The sequence below is a fragment of the Leopardus geoffroyi genome, chromosome B3, assembly GCF_018350155.1.
Source record: "Leopardus geoffroyi isolate Oge1 chromosome B3, O.geoffroyi_Oge1_pat1.0, whole genome shotgun sequence".
NCBI classification, from domain to species: Eukaryota; Metazoa; Chordata; class Mammalia; order Carnivora; family Felidae; genus Leopardus; species Leopardus geoffroyi.
In genome coordinates, this window is record NC_059337.1 from 109,478,629 (window position 1) to 109,503,295 (window position 24,667).

Sequence of the window (24,667 nt, forward strand, 5' to 3'; positions counted from 1 at the left end):
TATTATTAAATTAGTGTCAGGACCTGCAAGTTCATTGTGTACTACATTCTGCCTGTATCCTTTACCAGCAGGGAGTTAATTTTCTCCTGAAGCAGTTAGATCACTGCAATTTAAAATACTTTAAGTCACCTGTCATACCTCTCCCCAAGCCTTCAATTAGCCAAACTAAATATTCATATTTCCTTTAATTATCCACCATATAACAAGATTCCCAGAACTTCATGCCGTCATGGTTACTTTCTGGTAAGAGTGCTGTCATTTGATAGTATTTCTTTTAAAATATCCAGCTAGATGTTATGCTAAGTGAAATAAGCCATACAGAGAAAGACAGATACCATATGTGTTCACTCTTATGTGGATCCTGAGAAACTTAACAGGAACCCATGGGGGAGGGGAAGGGAAAAAAAAAAAAGAGGTTAGAGTGGGAGAGAGCCAAAGCATAAGAGACTCTTAAAACCTGAGAACAAACTGAGGGCTGATGGGGGGTGGGTGATGGGTATTGAGGAGGGTACCTTTTGGGAGGAGAACTGGGTGTTGTATGGAAACCAATTTGACAATAAATTTCATATATTAAAAAAAAAAACTGAGAACAAACTGAGGGTGGATGGGGGGGTGGGAGGGACGGGAGGGTGGGTGATGGGTATTGAGGAGGGCACCTGTTGGGAGGAGAACTGGGTGTTGTATGGAAACCAATTTGACAATAAATTTCATATATTTAAAAAATAAATAAATTTTTAACAATAAAAAAAATCAAATAAAATATCCAGCTAGAATTACTAGCATAATATTTTATCTATGATCTGATTAATATGGACTGGAATGATTATTACCTCTCTAGTAAAGACAAGAGTGCTTTTATAATGCATGTTGAGACCAATTCAGTTTCATTTCAATATGTTCACATGTATGTATTTACATGATATGTTTAACATAGCACATTTGTCTGCAGAGATTTTCTTGGAAGGCTGATGTCTTCTCTCCTTTTTTTTTAATCTTTTTTTGAAGTAGGCTCCACGTCCGGCACACAGCCCAACACAGGACTTGAACTCAAGACTCTGAGATCAAGACCTGAGCTGAGATCAAGAGTCAGATGCTTAACCAACTGTGCCATTGTCATAGGAACCTCTGGGAGTATTTGAATATTGAACCAAGGAAATGATGCCAGGTATGAAAATGTCATCGCTGTTTTTCACATTTAGGAATACAAAGAAAAATATGTAGACATGCTTTTCTAAATTAAAAAATAACATATAGAAGTAAATTGACTAAAAAGGACATTATTTTAACTTATAGGAAAAAATATATTGCCCACCATATTTGGAAGAAGCAGAGTACTTCTTTGATAGATTTGGTTTAAAAAATGATCCAAGATATGAAAATATTCAAATCTCAATTTTTTTTAATGCTAAAGGCATATTTCTGCCTGAATGTTTTGCATAATTCTGCCAGAACTTTTCATATAATGATATCTTCCTACTGATACTTTATGCTTATTATAAAACACATGAAACAAGAAATGAAGACCAAAGAGCTTTTTTCTACTGTTCTTTTTCAAATTGCATGTTAGAAAAAAAAGTGAGACAGTGAGAAATAAAAAATGATAAGGTTTTAAGCTTCATCATCCTTTCTATTTTTTCCCATAATCTCCTTTTTCCTTTTTAAATCCTCACTTATTCCACCCATTTCTCAGTCTTTTAAGTGCACAGAATGTTAGCGAGTAGCACAGCCCAGAGGATGGATTTTGGTTATTAAAATTAAAAAGAATCTAAAGCAATTGTAACAATTAGGTGTCAACAAAATATTTTCAACCAAATAAAATTAATCTAGGTACTGTTCCATATAGAATATCTTGCTTAAGGCAAGCTTTCCTGATAGAAATACTACAATCTCCATGTAAGTCCTGACTTTAATGCCACAATTTGTATTAGAGAAAACATTATTCACGTAAGGCAAGACTGGGTTAAATCACAGTGATTAATTTGCTTGCGGGGGTAAAGCTGACTTAAAAAAAATCTATAAAACTACATATGTGGAAACGATAGAAGGAAATCTCAGTAATTGGGGCAAAGGTTCGTCTCTAATTAGCTGCAATGCATCATTAAGTTCTATTGTACTAGCAACTGAAAAAAAAACATCGCTGTTTTAGAACAAATGAGAGAAGAGAAGCAATGGAACAAAGACATTTAACTTCATACATTTCAGTCTTTTCCAGTATATACTCATAGTTAAATCTGATAACAACCAACATTAATAAAATATCTGAAAGAGACCATCAACAAAACGTGAGACAAGAAACATATAGTAAGACAAAGTATTTGGCTCACTGAGGAACAGAAAGTTGAATGGAGGTCTCTCATGTCAAATACGGGATAATTGTTAAAACTCAGATGCTGTTTACTAAAGCTACAACCTCAGCTATGTTCATAGTTCTGAGATTGTGAATTACAGAATTTATTTGATTACTATCATCAATCTTTCATTTCCTTTTTTTTCACCCTTGTATTTTAACAAGCTCAGTCAACTTCATTATTATTATCAAAAGAGCCTGCAATACAGATGAATATGTGATTAATAGAAGATAGATAGGAAGAAAGCTTTATTATGAAAGCCATATAAACTCACTGGCTGCTCTGCTGAAAGTATACTGCAATACAATATCTACTGTTATCTGCAATACAATATCTGCAATACAATATTTACTGTATCCTATACAACAACCCAGGTAGGACATAATGGTGACTTGGACCAGAAATGGAGGGGGTTAGAACTAGAGGTGGAACTAGCAGGATTTGGTGGAGGTTTTAATAGGGGGACGTTTGTCTAAGCAACTGAGGAGTGGAGTTTCCATTAATTGCATTAGGGAAGAATGTTCAGTGGAGCAGGTTTATGGGAGATGATGAGAAGTTCAGTTCTGGATCGTCTCACCGGATGTGAGTAGGCAGTTGGATAGGAGAGTCCATAGTTCCAGAACAGGTCCAAGACGAGTATATAGATTTGGGAAGGGTTAACACATATTTTAAAGTCATAAGATTGCAAGATATCACTGAAGAAGAGAATATGGATAGGAAAGAGAAGAGGCACAAGGACTGAGCTCTAGAATATCCCCCTAACTTAAGATATTATTTTAATCAAACTGCTTTCAAGAAATGCCATACCATACCAGAGCACCTGGGTGGGTCAGTCAGTTAAGTGACTGACTCTTGATTTCAGCTCAGATCATAATCTCATGATTTGTGGGTTTGAACCACATTGGGCTCTGAGATGACAGCATGGAGCCTGCTTGGCATGCTCTCTCTCCCTCTCTCTGCCCGTCCCCCACCCTCACTCAGGCTCTATCTTTCTCTCTCTCTCTCAAAAATAAATAAACAAAAAAGGAAATGCTATACCAAATTACATATAAACCAGAATTATATGATAGTGTCAGTCACTACAGCATTTGCCAAGAGTGGCCATTATCTTTGTCAATCTGAAATATTAAAAATGGTCTCTTGCTGTTTCAGTATTTATTACAAGTTAAAATAGTATTTTTGTGTGTTTATTAATAATTTGTATTTTTGTATATTTATATAAACTATGTACTCAGGTAATTTTTCTCCTCAGACATCTTAATTCTTATTGATTTACAAAATCATTTTACATATTAAGGTAATTAACCTTTCATTTGTGATATTTGTTCCAAATATTCTATCTTATTTTCATTTTCATGGTTTTTGGTGTGAAAGATTTTATATTTTCTAGCCAAATCTATTCACCAGTTACTTTGTTATGTATTCCATTGCTTTAATATGTACAAAGATAAATTAAACATGTTTACATAGTTTATTTTTACTAGTTTATGGTTTCTCATTTTTTGCATTTAACTCAGTCCATCTGATATTTATGTTAGGCCATATGGGAAACCCTCATTAAATATTTTCTTAGATCTTTAGCTCATTTTATAATTACACTAAATAATATATCAATTCCTTCTTTGTGATATGTCCTGTAACTTACATTCAGTTCTTATCCATAGTAAACTCTAGTTCTGAGATATTTATTCCCATTTTTTGCTTTGGCTACTAATTCTTGTGTCTATATGTGGATACTTTATTATCATATTTTAAAATTATATGTTATATATACTATTTATTTGTCAAATTACTGAATGCCTACCTAACAGGCATGTGGGTTTTCTGCTGTGGTTGTTAGTTTCTCTACTAAACCAAAGTAGAATGACAATTTTTTTTTTCTTTTGGTTCAGTATAGGATATGGTGTGGTAAGAATGCATTATTTATTTATTTACTTATTTATTTATTTATTTATTTTTACATTTATTTATTTTTGAGAGACAGAGTGAGACAGAGCACAAGCAGGGGGAGGGGCAGAGAGAGAAAGGGACACAGAATCCGAGCTCCAGGCTCCAAGCAAGCATTCAGCACAGAGCCCAATGTGGGGCCCGAACCCATGAACTGCAAGATCATGACCCGAGCCGAAGTCGGACGCCCAACCGACTGAGCCACCCAGGAGCCCCAGGAATACATTGTTTTAAAGTTTTTATTTAAATTCCAGTTAGTTCCCATGCAGTGTAACATTAGTTTCAGATGTACAATATAGTGATTCATCACTTCCATGCAACACCTGATGCTCATCACAAGTGCACTCCTTCATCCCCACCACCTGTTTCACACATCCCCTTTGGTAACCATCAGTTTGTTCTCAGGGCTAAGAGTCTGTTTCTGTAAGGATACATTTTAAAATTCAGCCTCATTGACTCTGCAATTAGTGAGAATCTCATATACCTCCTTCCCAGGCCCAGACTTTAGCATATATCCCTTTATTTATAGCTCTGTCACGGCTTACCTCTCATGTCTTTGGGTGGGGATTTTCTTAATAGGCTGGGAGAAATCAATACAGGCATGGAGAGTTCGCTGCCACATCAAATTAAACTTCAGATATGTTTTATACATGCATAACAAAGCTTTCGTATTTGCCACAGTTATTTAACTCTGCTTCTCCCATTAGTCAAAAACTACTCTTTCTGGCTTTCCATTCAGTTAGAGGCATGATTTTTTCTTTTTTCTTTTTTTTTTTTTAATGTTTATTTATGTTGAGAGAGATAGTGCGCTCACACAAGTGGGGGAGGAGAGGGAGAGAGAGAATCTCAAGAAGGCTCTGTGCACTGTCAGCACAGAGCCTGACACAGGGCTAGATCCCACAAACCATGAGCCAAAGTCAAGAATCAGATGCTTAACCAACTGAGCCACCCAGGCGCCCCCATGATTTTTTCTTATCCAAAAGCTAACCCACTTTAATACTTTGACTTATTTCTTTAAGAATCTTTTCATTTGAACTAAAGGTTTATTTTACCTTTAGTATTAGCTTCCCAATCTTTTTTCCCTATTATTCTCCTCTCTTTGGATACTCTACTAATCAGAAGTACATTTCTGTTGCCACAAATGATGAACAGGCAAACCAAACAAAAAGAAAGTGGTAAATAATAGGAACCCAGAAATTGTTTCCTCCTGCATGGTATGTCCACTTTCAGACATTCCCCATGCCATTGCACTATACCCCAACTCCATCAAGAAGCAGACAGGTAAGCAAGTCCTTAAAGTTTGTGAGAATCTATTCAGCTCCCTTCCTGAACTAACCCAGCATCTGGGACTCAAAAATTTGCCCCTTACTAGATCTGGGCTTAAGGTATAGGTCAGTCTCTTTTCAAATGTAAAAGGCCATTATTCCATCATCTTACTGATGTTTTCTGCCAGCTGCCATGTGACTCCACTGAATTTTCTGAAAAGAAAAGCTTCTGACTGAGATGGTGATTGACAAGGTAGACAGTTGTCTCTTGATCTCAGTTTCACTGAATGTGGACCTCCAAGGACATCATGTTTCTGATGTCCTAAACACTGACCCTCACCTGTGTCCCTGAGAAAGGTTTTCTTCCTTTTTTTGGACACCCTCCTTTTAACCACATATTGTCTGGCTTGGGCATACATTAATCAAATTCCACAGAAGGCGGTTTGTCTTTTTCCTGTTTGTGGTCATACCTTCCACTTTAATGGCTGTTTAACTAGAAAATTAATACTGCATCTTGTTGGAAGGGGGAAATCTCACCCTCTTTCATGATTCCTCACATAATTACCCCCAAGTATCTCATCTGCACTCCCTCTGAAGGCTTCCCTCCCTCAACACTTCCATGTCTGGTCCCTAAATATCCCCTCAACCATCTGCTCCTAACAACAGCTGCTCTGACTTAGAACTACCTACATGAAACTCCTCTGACTGAACATTGTTTGGTTCATTTGCTCTTTCCCTTTGACATTGAAAGGTGCTTACTGAGCAGATCTTAAAGAAAAACTCCAAGTCAACATCATATGATGAAAAGAACAAATCAAATTTGTGGGAAATGGCAAGGAAGGTAATGTACTCTCTGATTAGCATGTCAAAAATTCAGTACCTAAAAATAATGGTCTCCACTGATTCTTATAAAGTAAAACAGTTCAAGATCAGTTTTTTCTAAAACTCGTGTTCAAGCCCTACTACCCATTCCGCATATTTGATGTGAATCAGCTGGGTGTAGGAAATCAGAATTTATTTTTTTTTTATTTGTTTTTTTTAAGGAGGACTTTGGGTCCTTCTTTGCCCCTGGTAGGAAATAGATGGGAAGAATTAGAAGAGGTTTCATGAAGAGACAAATGAGAAATAAGAAAATAGAGATGTCAGATGAATGAGGTGGTCTCCACTTTACAGATTTGTGTAAGGAGAAGAGGAAAATAAATAATTGTAAGTTGCTTTGTAAATATGTGTGAGAAAGGGGAGAGATTTAAGTAGAGGACAGCATAGAAGACATAGAACTTTTTAGTTTATAAGCAAAACTGTTTCTTTCTAAATTTTAGATGGGCAAAAAGTCAAAGGAGAAATTAAAAATAAAATCAACCCGAAGAGACGGCAGCACTGTTAATTCTAGATGAATGCAGCAAATTACTCTGAGTCGTAACAAGTGTTTCAGGGAAATGGAGTAATCAGTTGTTTACAGAAACCATAATTTCTACACTGATGATTAATGGTTGAGTGCTTTTCACCTTCTCAGCACTCAATAGATACTATGATTGACTGATATGTCACTTAGGAAGCAGTATACAGTGGGAAAGCTATAGGCATGAGAAGATCCCATTGAAATGGAAAATAAATAACAACAATAATAATAACACATACCTTCTCTGTGTCAATGCCTTTTGACATGGACCATGTTGAGACGATATAATCCATGACTCGTTCACTAAGGCCTTTGGGGACCTGATACAGTTTCAGAAAGTCCCGTACATTATTCAGCATCTCATGGTATCGGTTGGTGTTGGCATACATTTGCTGGAAAATTGTGGTAACGTTTCCAAAAATGGTTGCATAAAGAAGAGCTGAAAGAGAAGAAATAATGAAAGTAAAACAAATATCCCAAGTAAAAATAAATATGAATATTGGCCAAGTCAATGAATCATTTGACAGCGATGTCTTTACAAACTTTTTGAGATTAACTCATGTTAAGCCCTGAGAAGAGTACCTGGAATTAGGTATTCATTCAGGAAATGTTCTTCAGTATGACAAACATGGCTTTATGAGCATGTGCTATCCTAGTTAACATGGCAAAACATGAGAGTGGCTAATGAATTTTGTAAAGAATTAGATGATCCAACGTTAAAATTTGCCTAAGGAATTCTAGCCTTATGACTAAAGATATCCGGCAGCCTTGTCCTCCTGAATGAAGCCTAATCAATTTAAGTTTTCCAGGGATTGATGATCCAGTCTAGAAATGTATGCTCTTTATCATTGCTTGCTTCTTTCAGCTTCTGTAATACTTCCCTGCTTGTAAATATTTTTAACAGAACATCAGAAATATAAGGAGTGAAGACAAATTAAAGAATTCTACTTTTTAAAGGAGGTTCTGGAGAGAAACAGGATTAGAATTAACAGCTAAATTAAAATTTTGGAATTGCCTGAAAATTCCAGTTATTAAACTCATGTTTAATCCTAGCATTGCAAGTTTTTTTATTCCATCGTTTTAATTAAGAGAAAGGCCAACTTGCAAACCACTGCTATTTACCTGTAGGGCCCTATGAATGCAATACAGTTTTTTAATTCCCCTGACTGCTATGCCCTCCCTCAACCCATAATTCACCAACTCTTCTCTCTCCAGATGTGGTCAGGCTACTAATATTAACCTCATCTTTTTTTTTTTTTTTTAATTTTTTTTCAACGTTTTTTTATTTATTTATTTTTGGGACAGAGAGAGACAGAGCATGAACGGGGGAGGGGCAGAGAGAGTAACCTCATCTTTAAAAGCAGTTGAAGTCAGCCCAAATTCAACATACCTCCAATCTAACCTTACCCTACCCTATCCTGTCTCTTTGGTTCCAGTCCTTGATTGACAGTACGCTCTTTTGAAAAGGGGCAGTACTTTATTCCCCTTAATATTCAAAAACACAATGTTTAGCAACCACATATGTTCCATAAGCAATTCACAAATAAGTGGAGTTTCAGACGATGGTCACTTCCATTCTATATCCTCAAAACCATTTGAAAAATGACTCTTCCAAACAAAGTATGGTCTGTTTCATTTTGCAATTTCATCAGCCAATCCCATCTGAAGAAAGTGGTATAAAATTAAGCTAGTGAAGCAACTTCAAAACCTTAATCTATTTTCAGAAAATCATTTGGTTTTTTTAAGAACAGTCGTTTGAGTACAACAAATTATAATTTTACAACAGAAAGCCATGATTTTATAAGCATTTACTCAGTTGTTTCTTTCTTTGCTGTCATTTAGACATTTTGATACCAGTACAGAACAATTTTTTTAATTTTTTTAACATTTATTCATTTTTGAGAGTGTGAGAGACAGAGCATGAGCGGGGGAGGGGCAGAGAGAGAGGGAGACACAGAATCTGAAGCAGGGTCCAAGCTCCAAGCTGTCAGTACAGAGCAAGACGCAGGGCTTGAACTCATGGAGTGCGAGATCATGACCTGAGCTCAAGTTGGACGCTTTACTGACTGAGCCACCCAGGCACCCCAGTACAAAACAATTTTTAAGGCAGAAGATGTTTTGTTAAAACTTAATAGAAACAATATAGTGCTGACATGTCTCAACTGGGTATTTATTTATTAATTTACTTGTTCATTCATTCATTCATTCATTCATTCCCAGTAGAGTTAACATACAGTGTTACATTTGTTTCAGGTATACAGTATAGTGATTTGACAATTCTATATATTACTCAGTACTCATCATAAGTGTACTTCATCCCCTTCACCCATTTCATCCATCCTCGCACCCACCTCTGGTAACCTCTGATAACCATCATTTTGTTCACTATAGTTAAGAGTCTGTTTCTTCGGTTACCTCTCTCTCCCCCGCCCCTTTGCTTGTTTGTTTTGTTTCTTAAATTCCACATATGAGTGAGATCATATGGTATTTGTCTTTCTCCAACTGACTTATTTCATTCAGCATTATATTATCTAGCTCTATCCATGTTGTTGCCAATGGTAAGATGGTCTTTAAATCTTTGAATATTTATATTTAAAAACCAAAACAAAAAAATAGGTTATCACAGATTTAACATCTGTATTTTGTTGTTGTTGGTATTAGGAAAGACAAATACAGAAATAACGTGAACAAATTAGGGTAGATGAATCATGTAACGAACATGGAAGTTTTTCATTTTCAGAAAAGAGAAATAAAGAGAATTTATATTTTTAAAATAATGAGCATTTCAGAGGGTAATAAAATAATTCTACAATCATTTTTTTGAATAGTGTTTTGCTATTATAAGTTGTCAATAAATATCAGAGGACTACCTATTATTTTGACATGTTTAGCTTGTTTGGCTCCCTAGAATGCTTGCAATATGCTATATTTGCCAAAGTGTCTTTCTACTGCCTTTTAGTTTAACAAATTACCACACATTTCATCCTTTTCGGTACATTAAATATGCACACATTCTGCTCATATAAACATTTTAAGCACTAAAGCATGAATAAAACTGCCAAAGTATTAAAAGTGTACAGCATTAATAAATGAAGGATATAATCAACGTCCCATTAAGTTAAGCATATTACAAATATATCCACTTCTGCCCCCCATTTTCATGTGAGTGTGGTGGGTAGGACTAAACAAGGTCATAATTAAAGGTAAGACCTATTCAATTATATGTACTTATATTAAAATTTTTTTTACTTTGACATAAGTTGTAAAAATCATACAGAAAGTTCACATGTACCCACATGCAGTCTCTCTTGATAACATCTTACACAACTAAAGTAATTTATCAAAACCAGGAAATTGGAAATGGTACAAAACAATTAACAAGACTGTAGACCTTATCCATGTTTCACTATTGTTTTACATGCACTCATATTTTGGTGTATAATTTTATAAAATTTTATCACACGTACAGGTCCTCTTCCTTAAAAATATTTTCAGTGTTTAGGACTAGCATACATTTCAAAACTAGAGTAACAACAAGTACGATATTTCATAGCAAGCAATAACACCACTTCCCACCACAGTCTGTGTTCCCAGGATAAATGGGCACATCTGTGTGTGTGTTCGCCAAAATGTCCATTTTTAATAGCATTTATATTTGGCAGCAATGTGGCCATCATCAACTAATCTTATCTTTTTTTATTTTATTTTTTTAATGTTTATTTTTAAGAGAGAGAGCACAAGTGGGGGAGAGGCAGAGAGAGAGGGAGACAGAGAATCCAAAGCAGTCTCCAGGCTCTAGGCTGTCAGCACAGAGCCCTAGGTGGGGCTTGAACTCAGAACCGTGAGATCATGACCTGAGCCAAAGTCAGCAGCTCAACTGACTAAGCCACCAAGGCACCCCAATATCTTTTTTATTCATTATTACTTTTCCAGTCCCTTGGAGAACCTTTGGTCCTCCCTCTCATTCTCCCTTGATTAGGACACAACAGATCACTCCAAAAAGTTTTAATAACTCTGAATCTTCAAAATCTGTTTGGGTCTTAACTGGGTTGGGGTGGGGGAGGTGAAGCAGAATTTAATACCAGTGGGAATACCATTTTTGCTCCTATGGATTTCCCCTAATTTTCTTTTTTATAAATTGAAGTATAGTTGACACATGTTGCATTAGTTTCAGGTGTACAACACAGTGATTCTACAAGTCTATGTTATGCTTCACTCCATCTGTCAGCATTCAATGCCATTACAATACCATTGACTATATTTCCTATGCTGTGCCTTTTATCCCCATGACTTATTCATTCCTAAACAGGAAGCCTATATCTCCCATTCCCCTTCACCCATTTTGCCTGTCCCTCTACCCTGTCCCCTTTGGCAATCATCAATTTGCTCTTCGTATTTATGGGTCTGTTTCTGCTGTTTGTTTGTTTGTTCATTTGTTTGTTTTCTGAGATTCCACATATAAGTAAAACCATATGGTATCTATCTTTCTCTATCTGACTTAGCATAATATCTTCTAAACCCATCTGTGCTACCACAAATGGTAAGATCTTATCCTTTCTTAGGGCTGAGTCATTTTTCATTATATATACATACACATCATCTTTTTTTTCAAATTTTGTAATGTTTATTCATTTTTGGGGAGCAGGGGAGGGGCAGAGAGAGGGGAGACACAGAATCTGAAGCAGGCTCCAGGCTCTGAACTGTCAGCACAGAGCTCAATGCAGGGCTTGAACCCACAAACCACGAGATCATGACCTGAGCTGAAGTCGGACACTTAACCGACTGGGCCACCAAGGGGCCCCAATACACATCATCTTTATACATTCATCTACAGATGGACAGTTGGGTTGCTTCCATATCTTGGCTATTGTAAATAATGCAATAAACATAGGGGAGCATATGCTTTTTGAATTAGTGTTTTCACTTTCTTTGTGTAAACACTCAGTAGTGGAATTATAGTCATAGGGTAATTCTATTTTTAATTTTTTGAGGAACCTCCATACTGTTTTCCACAGTGGCTATACCAATTCCCACCAACAGTGCACAAGAGTTCCTTTTTCTCTACATCCTTTCCAACACTTGCTATTTCTTGTCTTTTTCATTCCAGTAAATGGGCACACGTCTAAGGAGAGAGGCCCTGAGGCATAACACACAATAATGAGGTAAACAGATCTCAGTAAAAACTATCTTTCTGCTGCTAATTCCCAAAGTAAGACCTGTCTCCCGAATTATAGACATGCTTACCTTGTTGGATATCTAATAGCCATTCAAGTTAAACATACCCAAAAAAGAACTCTTAATTTACAACACCCTCTCTCCAACAACCAAATGTACCTTTATCTCAGAATTTGTAAAGCCACAGCTAGTAGCTCGGACCAAAAGCTACAAAGTCCTCCTTCAATTCACTCTTTGGTTCGTTTCCTATCCCTAATGCATCAGCAATTCCTGTTGGCTCTACCTTCAGAATATAGCCTCAGTTCAGTCACAGCTCACCACCTTTACCAGCACCCTTGCATACTCTTTGTGCTTTTCCACTAGCTAGCTGTGTTTCCATGGGCCAATTACTTTCTGAGCTTCTATTTCTTCACTTACAGCTTTAAAATTACAATAGAATCTTCACAAAGGGGTTGTGTTAAATGAGATAATTCAAATAAAACAGTTTTAAAAAGAGAATCCAATAGGGAGTAAGCCTCCATGAAATGTTATATTCCACCATCATCACCACCACTATCATCATCATCGTCTTCATCATCGTCATTGAAATAGCTAGCAAACAATTTTTCACACAGCAGAAAGAATAATCTTTTTTTTAAAAAAGAATGAAATTATCTTGGGCCTCTCTACCTCAACCCTTTCCTATCACTCTTAGACTTAAATCCAACCTGGTGATGTCCCAAGGACACTATAATCAGAGCACTGCCTCCCTCCCTAATCCTAACTTCTACCAGCCTTCCCTCATTCCTTCTGTTCCAGTCATACTACCCCTCTTGCTGCTACTCTAACATCCAGTCATTAATGCATCAGCACCCTTTCACTAACTGTTCCTTCTACCTAGAACACTCTTCTCCAAGATCTTTACCTGATCCATTTTCTCTCCTCATTCAGGTCTCTGTTCAAAACCCAGCTCACCATAGAGGGCTTCTGTGATCACCTTTCTAAACATCGCCTTTCTCCAAGACCACTCTCCATTAACTTGCTACACCTGAGATCTTAATTTTATTTCTCACCACTTTATTTTGATTTATTTACTTACTTGCTTATCTACTTACTTCTCTATCTTCCCCATTAGAAATGCAAATTCCATGAGTACAGGCATAGGTCTTGTCCTTTTTGCTTACTGCTATATTTCAGACCTTGTTCTTTGTACTCCCTACTATATTTCTAGAACACACACCAGGTTCTGGAACATCCTGAGTATTCAAATATTTTTTCTAGTATTTTCACACACCAAAAACCTAAGAAGAAATTTTTTAGAAACATCCTTCTTTCTAATCAAAGTCTTATTATTGGTGATACAAAAACATGGAAGGAATACACATCATTAATGTGAGTAAAAGAATAAAATGTTTAGAAGTTAAGGTGACGTATGCTTTGGCTATATTAAGATAATAAATAAATTGGGAAGACCCATTATCATTCACCAAACATGAATGCCCATGGTTGGCCTGGCTAGTTTTATAGAAGCCTGTTATATAATTTTACCCTTTGAATGCAATGCGATATAATCAACTCACCTACTTTACTAATAATAATTAGGCTAATTTATTAACATTTGATAAACCTCTTTTTACATGCACTCCTGTAGACTTTTAGGCTTAGGACAACTTTAGACAAGCTACTTTTGCAAGCTTATCATATTTAAAGTCTTGGTAATTCTGGCATACAGATCTGTAAATGCCCTACCTAAAGTCTTTTATTTTCTAATCCACACAAAGGGATTATTTTGAAGATAATGATGGTAGATTAAAGATAGCCACAAACCTCTGACACCTCTTCCATTCACAGACAGGGTCTATATCCCTTCCCTTTGAATCTAGGTATCGAATATGGTTACTGTACTCATATGCCATTAGCTGGGCCCAGGCCTTAGGAAACTGGAAACCTCTGATTTCTTGCTTTTTCAACATCTGCCCTTGGAATGTAGTTTCCATGTTGTAAGGAAGCCCATGCATTCTTCCAGAAAGACCCACATGAAGGGGAATCAAGGCACCTAGCCAATAGCTTAGCTAAGCTCCCAGCTAATCACTGGCCTTAATTTGAACAACTTGAAATGTTGATATGAGAAGAATATTCTGGTAACACTTAAGGCTATACAGGTGGTTCAATAAAACGTTTCTTTCCATTCATATTTATATTTAATACTGATAGTTAAGATATGATGGAAAATGTTCCATCAATCTATAACTATGTGTGCAGTACATGGCTTGACAACATAAGCTAACAAGCCATGTTGGTAGCTGAGCCAACTAAGAAGTGGATCTTACAGACCCATTCAAGCCACCCAAGCTGATACCACATGGACCAGAAATAAGTCATGCATTCTTATCTATACATAAATTAGACTCAAGGAAAAAATAAATGGCTGTTCTTATTTTAAGCTGCTAAGTTTGATTAGTTATACAACTAAAATAATTTAAACCCTAATAAAATAAATGGATTCTCAACAGGACAGAGAACTGGGGGAGGAGGGGAGTGAGCTCCTCATGATGTACATCAGAGCCCAAGAGTATATTTTAGGAAATACTTTTAAAATATTTAATATACTTTATATTTTCAAATCCAAAACACCTATTTTTTTTATAATGTAAACATTAAGGTCATGAATGTTTAATGTATTTAAAAGGAGGCATAGATTAAAAGATTGAATAATGCCATTATAACGAGTCATAGATTTCCTTATTCATTCATCATTGTAGATATCAGTAGATATTTATTGAACATCTATTTTATACCAGCCACTACACTAGCCACTAGGGATATGATGATAAAAAGAGAGATAGAATTCCTGCTCTCAAGTAGTGGCCACTACTTTCTCTAGAAAATATAGTCTTTAATTCTCCCAAACACATTCTTTGAAAGAAGGTTAATGATTTTTTCCTTTTCATGGTTTATAGAAATTCACAAATAAACTTATAGCCAGCCCAAACATAAAAACTAAATATGGTTTATTTCTCATGGTTAAATAATTTGCAGAGTCAAACAAAAAAATCTATGTTCAGCCAATTAATTGTAACTCAGCTTCCACTCTTATGAGTTGCTCACAAAAAACAGAGAAGATGATGCTACCTGGGTCTCTGAAGGAATTATGTTCTCTAGTCGCTTCATTTTGTTTGCTCCTTAGGTCAAGCTGCATCTATTCATTTCGTTAATGATTTTTTACTTTTTAGACTTTTTGTGCCCATTCATGATGACATCCAACATTTACTTTTCCTAATTATCTTCTTATAAACCTTGGCAAGTAAACATTGGCTGTAGACTGAGCAATTTAAAATGTTGCTATGAGGGGCGCCTGGGTGGCGCAGTCGGTTAAGCGTCCGACTTCAGCCGGGTCACGATCTCGCGGTCCGTGAGTTCGAGCCCCGCGTCAGGCTCTGGGCTGATGGCTCAGAGCCTGGAGCCTGTTTCCGATTCTGTGTCTCCCTCTCTCTCTGCCCCTCCCCCGTTCATGCTCTGTCTCTCTCTGTCCCAAAAATAAATAAACGTTGAAAAAAAAAAATTTTAAATGTTGCTATGAGAATGAATTTCTGGTAACCTTACAACCTTGCAGGTGGTTTAACCATCATTTCCCTTTCTATTTATATTCACTAACGTCCACCTTTAACAATGATATTTAAGATATAGAAGGAAAATGTTCCATCAATCTGTGATTATATGTGTAGCTCCCAGTCTGTTAAGACACATGAAATGATTCCTGTTGGTCTTAGAACAAAGTGAAGAAGCTGATCTTCAGGAACCTGCAGTTTCAAAGTCTTACTCTCTTTCCAGCTCTCTCATAATGGCTCCTGGCTTTCCTGGATGCTCCTTTTTTGCAATGACCCATATATGTAGGCACCCTCCAGGTATCCACTTATGAGAAGATATTTTATCTTTCCCAACCTCACTCAATCTGTGCCCCATTTCAGCTAGTATGTGAAATGTGCCAATTATCCAGTTAGAGATGAATCTTACTACTTTATATTAAATACTGAAAACTATTTAATATACTCTCTCTAAGGGATGTAAGAATTTTGAATGGGAGAATTCCAAGTTGATTAAATCATTATTTGAATGAAATGTCAACTAGTGAGATGAGTTGGGACACAGAGGGACAATTTTCAGAATTTAGCTAGTTATAGCATAATATTGGACAGATTGCATCAGCTTATGGACAATCCCATGAATGCCATAGCAACTGACTATATCAAAATTGTCTCAATAATTGAATGGCAGTGATTATTGATATTATTTCTTATGTACCCTAAAGAATCACTTAATTTTATAAAATTAATATATAATAATACAAATTAATACATATAATAAAAAACGTAATCCAATATTAATAAGTTACTAATGTAACATCAAAGATGGAAGGAAAGGGAGGGAAGGAGATGACTGAAAAGATGTAAAAGTTTTGTTCATTCAAAAGAACTCCAAGAAATTAAAGTAAGAACAAAGAATCAATGGAAATGAATTTGACAATAAATTATATTTAATATTAAAAAACAATCAAAGGATCAAAATAGCTTGATCTTCACATGATCCTTCTGTGACAGTTATTCTATTTTTTATGCTAAGTAAATCTATTTTCTTCTTTTCTTTCTAATCCAGCACAGTTCATTCAGACTTCTAGTAAAATTAGCATACTTACTTTGATTATATAGCTATAGAAGTTTTTGTAACTTTAATAAAAACTAGCTGGAAAATATAGAACAATGATTCTGAAATAAGAGGAATGATAATAGATCAATAACAATAGATACCCAATGAATACTGACCTCATCATTTCTAAGTCATTTATTATAAATCAAACAATGTTTCCTCAAGTGCATCAAAATATATCAGGTAACCAAAGATAATCAAAGATTAAAATGGTGTGTTATCTTGAGAGGCTCCCAGCTCCTTTTAGTGCTACATCTTCCCTTTCTTTAATATACCTACCATCACCCTGAGCCCCCTTCTTACAGGGGCCTACCTCATTGCTCAGGATATCACAACCTCCTGGTTGATGCATTGCCCAGCTGATACAAAGGCTAGTTTTCTCTCTCTCTCTCTCTCTCTCTCTCTCTCTCTCTCTCTCTCCCCCTCTCTCTCTCTCTCTCTCTCACACACACACACACACACACACACACACACACACACACTACTGAGGGAGCTGTCTTAGGTACTGAACACCATCTCAAGCAAGGGCATAGCTTGATCTGCCATCCTCGGGACACTGGTCACTCTTATGTTCCTCAAATTCTAGAGCCATCTTAGAGACAGAAGAAGGAGAAATGTGAGGAGGTTTGGAAATAAAAAGCACACAGACAGAGCTTGCTGGTGATAAACAGTCACTCAGACATGTCCCAAGGGAAAGGAGATAACTTTTTTTTTTTACATTATTTTTCAAAAATCATAGTTACAAAGTAAGACTTAAACTTCAGCTGAGTTCAAATGATTAAAGGAAAATCAGATATGTTCATATCAGGTGATGCCAAGCTTGGCAAGAGTCAGCACAGACACAAAAAAATAGAATGCCAGCTTGGAAAAGATAGCATGATGGACCTTTCTGTTTCTGCAATTAAGACTTTTTTTTTTCTATGTCTAAAAATTGTTACTGTTTTGGTTTCAAGGAACAACACATACTTTTAGTACTTGTACTTTGTTTCCAATATTTTTTTTCCTCTGTTAACTTAGGATAAGGCATTTGTCTCCTCTACCATCTCCATTCTCTCTCTCTCTCTCTCTCACACACACACACACACACACACACACACACACACACAGAATTCAATTATGATCTAATCTGATGAACAGATGATAATGATATATACAATTTGTACTTTTCAGGATATTTATAAATTCTTATATTGTATCTTTTTATTTAAAAAAAACTTTAAAAACAAAACAAGGAAGCTATAATGGTGAGATGCAGAATACAACAATACAATGATTTTTGATACAGGGATTTTCCTCTGCTCAAGTTATAAAATGCAAATCAACCTGCTCTACCTACTTAAAAGTCCAGCTTTATCAGCTGCAGGAAAAAAAGAGAAAATAAAGTGAGTCCAGAATGGTGTAATTAAGGTGAAAATAAAATTTCTTTTGTTTATGGTTCTTTTCTGTTTATTTTGTACTATTACAAAAGTGTTACTATTGTGCTTACATTATTATGGAAGCACCAGATATAATGTTTGAAATAAGATACCTTTTTGCCAAAACACAAGTATTACTGATCCAAGATCCAAGGACTGCAGTGGAACTTCCAACAACCTGAAGCCTTCCAAGAACAGTACCCGTGGAGCATACAGCCAAGAGCTTCCTGTGTCCTCTAGCCTAACTTCCTGCTCATCTTCAGTACAATTCATTCTGACTTCTAAATCTTTGTGTAATTTCCTCATCGTGGATTTCACAATATGGCCACAATTTTTTTTCCCATGTTGGTATGCACATGTCTTTGCATTGAGACGTCATTGCTTTTCCTACCATAGGTGGAATCTATTTCTTTCCATCTGGGCTGAATTCGCGACCTCCAACAGAATGTGGCAGAGATGATATTAAGCAAATTTGCTTTCGATTTATAGATATATACAGAAACAGGGCTACAAGGATGTTTATAAAATGTTAGTTGGCTATATTTGGAAAATGGAATTTGTGGGGATTTTTGTGTTGCTTAAGCTAGTCTGTATTTAATTTTTTACAATAAGCATGTACCCTTTTAGAAAAAGCATAAGTTATTTGCATTTTTAGAAAGGAAGAAGCTATAAATCTCCTTAAAGGACAATTAGGTCAGTTCCCAGGTGAGATATTCATGAAAGGCCATTAAAAATTGAAGATGTTGGGGCGTCTGGGTGACTCAGTCAGTTAAGCACCCGACTTTGGCTCAGGTCATGATCTCATGGTTTGCGGGTTTGAGCCCCATGTCGGGCTCTGTGCTGACAGCTCAGAGCCTGGAGTCTGCTTCTGACTCTGTGTCTCCCTCTTTCCCTGCTCTTCCCCCACTCATGCTCTGTTTCCTCTTTCTCTCAAAAATAAGTAAAACTTAAAAAAAATCCAAGATATTAATGGTAATTGTAAACTTTACTTAGTGCTTATCATGAGCCTTACATATGTTATCTCATCAAACTCACAAAATCACTCTAAGTTACTATTTTATCCTTATTGTAAACATAAGAAAACAAATTCAGGAAATTAATCTGCCCAAAGTCAGGTCAGAGCTTCAGTCTCAGTAACTACTCAGCTTAATACCATTATCAATTTTAAGATTGATATTGCAAATAATAATCATCCTGTCCCATAGAAGACCTCTTATAGCCAATGTTAGCTGTTTACTAAACGTTGATCTGATCAAATGTTCTTAAGTATCAACAGTGGATCCCAAAGAATCAAATACTCTCAGGGCCTAGATTATAGGTCAAATAGAAACAGGATACACCCCTTAAGTGAAAGGTGCCAAGAACTGTTTTAGGGCCCCATCACTAAACTAGGATATGCTTACATGAATACAGATGAGAAGTCCTTAAATCTGCTATGCCACATTACTCAAATGTCATTTAATGCAGTAGAAAATAAAATTTATTAATATCTTTGTAACACAAAAAGAAAATTCTCGTTCACTTTGTTAACAGCTTAGTCACTATGATACACTATTATATACTATGATACATGTCAATACTAATCAAGCATTAATCATTATTTTGACTGACTTAAAAATTCAAAAATTTGGATATGTACTTAACTGATGGAATGGAATTCCTAATTTTTGAATCTTAGAAGGAAAAATATCCAGGGGACATGAGAAATACAAATCTAACATTTATAGTCTCCCCATCCCCCTCCTTACATTGTACATTCTTAAATTATTGCTGCGTCCTGTGACTCCCCATTATAATCTAGTTTAGATGCCGTGTCATCACTTTGAAATGATTGTAATGGCCTTCACTTGGGCTCCTCCTTCTATTTTTCTCAATTATTAGGATCAACCCACTGAACTCAGCAACAAATAAATATGTTCTCAGCCATCTCTGAATCCTTTCTTTAAATAACTGGGCAGAGTATCTTGTCCAGTCTAGAGATCTATCTGCTTGTCAGTATTCTCCTGTTTCCCTTCTATCTGGAAATACACTAAACACCAAGTTTCCAAACCAGATAAACAGCATTTTGGGTGGGGGCGGGGGGGAAGCCTTTCAGTCTGGTGCTGGGAAGGGGATGAGATACTGTGCATTTCTTTCTGTGACCATTGTCTCAACATACATTATCTAGAGATCTTTTATGTGGTGGAGATGCAGACAAAGTAACAACTTCCAAAGGCAAAACCGAACAATTTTATGAAGGAAACATTTTGATCAAGGAAACATTTTGATCAAGAGCATCGCTGCTGTTCTCTGGTCCATTGCTGGCTCCTCTTTCTCTGTAAGACCCCTTTATGAAATGGTTTACTACGAGTTTTTCATTCTGCCTTCAGATGAACTCTTACAGCTTCCTTTCTATTAACATCTCGGAATCTCGTCTTATCATCCCATGGCTAGTGTGACCATAACAACTTCCCAGCTGTTCCCCTTATTTCCATTCTCCATTATAATGCAATGTGCACATGGACACCAGGCAAAATTTCCTAAAATACTAAAATTTTATGATTTTATTCTTCTCCTTGAGTATAGAAGCACCTGGGTGTCTCAGTCAGTTGAGCGTCTGGCTCTTGATTTTGGCTCAGGTCATGATCTCATGGCTTGTGAGATCAAGCCCCTTGTTGGGCTCTGTGCTAACAGCACGGAACCTGCTTGGTATTCCCTCTCTCTCTCTCTCTCTCTCTCTCTCTCTCTCTCTCTCTCTCCCTTTCCTACTTGAGCACATATGCTCTCTCTCTCTCTCTCTCTCTCTCTCTCTCTCTCAAGATAAATAAACATTTTTAAAAAATATTCAGTATATGCACATAGCCTATAAGGTAAAGGCATTCTGAAAGAAACTATAGGATGTATACAATGGTAAAATGTATCTATCTGCCAAATTCAGTACATTTTCCCCCCATAAGTTATTTTATCACTTCCCCACTTTTACTCTGAGCTACTATGAGTAAGTAACTATATTCTTGACTCTTTTTTTTAAACCAAGTCAGAGTTTTGCCCAGGGAATGAAAAAAATGAAAGTTAATTCAGCCTTCTATAAATAAAGGGATGTGAGGCTTTCTCTGACTCTGAGTATAACAACATTAGCATGACTGTATCTCTCCAGCTGCCTATACAGGGTATGAACAATCTTACTACCTATTAGAATTTCATGTAATGCATAGCAAACACTTCATCAAAGGAAAGGCATTATATCATTGAATGAATGTATCCTTTAAGCTTTTTAAGCCAGGGCCAGTATTATCTATCTCCTTCATAATTCTCAAGAATAACTAGATATTCTTCAACAAAGTGTGTCACTGACAAAAGTTGCTGGCAAAAATGAAACAATTACAACAGTGATAGGGACTCTGTCCCTTGTTTGGTGAAATTATAAAGCTAGTTTGTGTGAGCATAGAGACATTAAATTTTATGCACAATGTTGACACTTTAAAAAATGGTATTTTAGGGGCGCCTGGGTGGCGCAGTCGGTTAAGCATCCGACTTCAGCCAGGTCACGATCTCGCGGTCCGTGAGTTCGAGCCCCGCGTCAGGCTCTGGGCTGATGGCTCAGAGCCTGGAGCCTGTTTACGATTCTGTGTCTCCCTCTCTCTCTGCCCCTCCCCCATTCATGCTCTGTCTCTCTCTGTCCCAAAAATAAATAAACGTTGAAAAAAAAATTTTTTTTAAATGGTATTTTAGCCATTTTATAAATATAATGGGCTCCCTTTGCATTGGCCAATAGTCAGGGCTTGTGATCGCATGAAGCACACATGTATCAAGTGCTTAGTGTGTGTAAACACAATGGTAGGCCCTGTGGGAGATATGGAGATGTGCAATTTTATATACATATTTAAATTTTTAATTTGGTTATATAACTCTAGGCTTAGGAATGATTATGAATTTTCTCATCTTCCTTAAAACTGTGCTAAATAATGTGTCAGAAATCTGACAAAATATCAACACAGTATGAATCCTGATCATTAAATAATTGTACATTTGCAAAACGCACTGGAAGAGTGAATAAGGTCAAAACCGAACAGGTTGACTTTACTTTCCTACTGAGACTGTTCTACATTAAGGTTAGCCTCATCATCGCTGACTTAACACTGCCCTTGACAACTCTCATTTCTCTCTTCCTTTTAAACAGTGCAATCTCCTTCACTTTTAGGACACACTGTTCCTCTCCTGGCTCTTGTCTCCTCTGTTATCTAAGGTGCCTGTCCAATTAATCGTTCAAACCAACACCTTTCTGAGAGGAAAAGAGGGCATTCTTAATGGTTACGTCGGGACAACAGGAATTAGTTGATCTGTTTCAGGTAAATCAGGGACACCATGGGTCACCCCACCTTATTCCAATTCCTCTTCCTAGGATCCTGTCCCTCATTGTAAGAGATGTGGTTTATGGGCTTCTGATTGCCATTTGCATCAGAACTCACTCCTGGAGGAAGACTGGCCATTCATGGGATCAACTAGTATCTGGCCCTGAAAGCTACTTTGCTTACAAACCCTACCATCTCATGTTGCAAGTGCCTTTATTTGGACGACTGTACCTCACAAGCTGCCTCATGTGGTGCCTAAAAGGAATCATGTCATTCCCTCCAGCCTAGAATATTCCACAAATCTCTTTTTATAGTCATCGGGATGGGCATAAAGTATAAAACCAATGCTCTAGAAGGTGAAACCCCTACATTCTTCTTTTGCTGGGACTGTATATGGACTAATTTAGCTGACCCTGAGAGCTTAGAAGGAACAGTAAATGTTGGAAAAGATATAAGTGAAATGAGAAAACTATGTCTAGAGAAGGCAAAATGACTTATAAGGTGTAAGGAATTTGATTTGATGGAGCAGTCCAGAATTTGCAAACTGTCATCTTTTCAAACACTATACTTCTCTATGACTTTAACAGATGTTGGTCTAAAAAAAAAAAAAAAAAGTTTCTGGATCAAATAAGTTTTCCATTAGCTCTCTCTCTCTGAGAGTCCCAATTCACATTAGCATATCACAATGCTTATTAACATATCAAAAGCTCTGAGAAGCCTTGCAGTAAAGACACCATTTTTCATAGTTGTTTGTTCTTGGAACCCTTTTTATTCATTAAAACCTTACAAACATTTTGCAGATCTCCATGGAAAATCATTTTACAATCACTGCAGCAGGCAGGAGGGAGCAGGTGCAGGCACTGGAGCATACGAGAGACTGTTGCCACAGTCCCAGGATGCTAATGCAGGCCAGCAGTGAGGAACCCATTTTAGCAAATCTAAAAACTGGTGGTGCTACAGCAACCAGTGTCACAGATGGACATAGAGAAGGAACTAGTTATGAAAGGTAATGCCTACCTATAGGAAAAGCAAGAGAAGGAGTGCTAGGTGAGACCAAACTTGAATTTGATCAAAAAATAAACCAGGCCGTGGCAGAGAGCAAGGTGAGGGGCTGTATATGTGAGTTGGCAGAGTTTGTTGGATTTTCAGGCAGACACTGTGTTCCCCTGCCACTGTTTTGTGGGTCTTAAAGTGGAGTTGTCTGAGTCTTTCTCCTTACATTTTTTTAATGTTTGTTTATCTTAGGGAGAGACAGAGTACAAGGTAGGGAGGGAGGAGCCGAGAGAAAGAAAGAGAGAGACAGACAGACAGACAGAATCTGAAGCAGGCTCCAGGCTCTGAGCTGTCAGCACAGAGCCTGACACAGGTCTCAAATTCACAAACCACGAGATCATGACCTGAGCCGAAGTCAGACGCTTAACCGACTAAGCCACCCAGGTGCCCCTCTAATTGAGTCTGAAGTCAATGTTTGATAAATAAAGAGTAAAATACAATAGTATTTTTTTTCAAATATGAAAAATGAATGAATGAAATTTTTTCATATTTTTTCCAATATGAAAAAGACTCTTGTAGGTTTGGACAGCTTACACTGGAGCGTGAAAGAGACTAAAGACAGGTGAACAAGCTACCACGTTGGTAGCCATCTCTGTGAAGAAGGAAATTATGAGGATCTGAAATAAAGCAAGGGCTAGCATATGAGGAGAGAAATAAACCAACCAAAGACATAAGGAAGAATCGGCAAGACAGGGTAACTTAACTTAAGCCAGTGGACTCAAACACATTTATACTCTTGCAGTCTTGGAGGGTCTGGGAAAAGTCTCCCACACCGTGGCACTCTGTATATTCAGTGTGTACAATCTTCCTTTATGTCGAACTGTACCTTCTCAAGTATTTTTTTATAAATTGTTCTAGTTGTGTCTCTTTAGCTTCTCTACATAAAGTGTAAATTTTATCATAGACAAAAAAAACATACCATATTTTCCATGAATTGTGCATTTCCTAGGAGAATCTTGTGCATTGCTTGGAACAATATATTAAATGATGTAAAAGGATAACTGATGTTACGCATGCATTGTAAACATGCATTTTATATACGGTAAAGCAC

General features: G+C 36.7%; 1 protein-coding gene across 1 annotated transcript in view; it reads right to left on the bottom strand.

The window, feature by feature from the left end:
- Positions 1-24,667, bottom strand: part of KCNH5 (potassium voltage-gated channel subfamily H member 5) — a 302,237-nt gene that overhangs the window by 102,457 nt on the left and 175,113 nt on the right. The window contains exon 8 of the mRNA XM_045451190.1: positions 7,199-7,398. Coding sequence (XP_045307146.1) covers positions 7,199-7,398 — 200 coding nt within the window. The remainder of the gene's footprint in view (positions 1-7,198; positions 7,399-24,667) is intronic.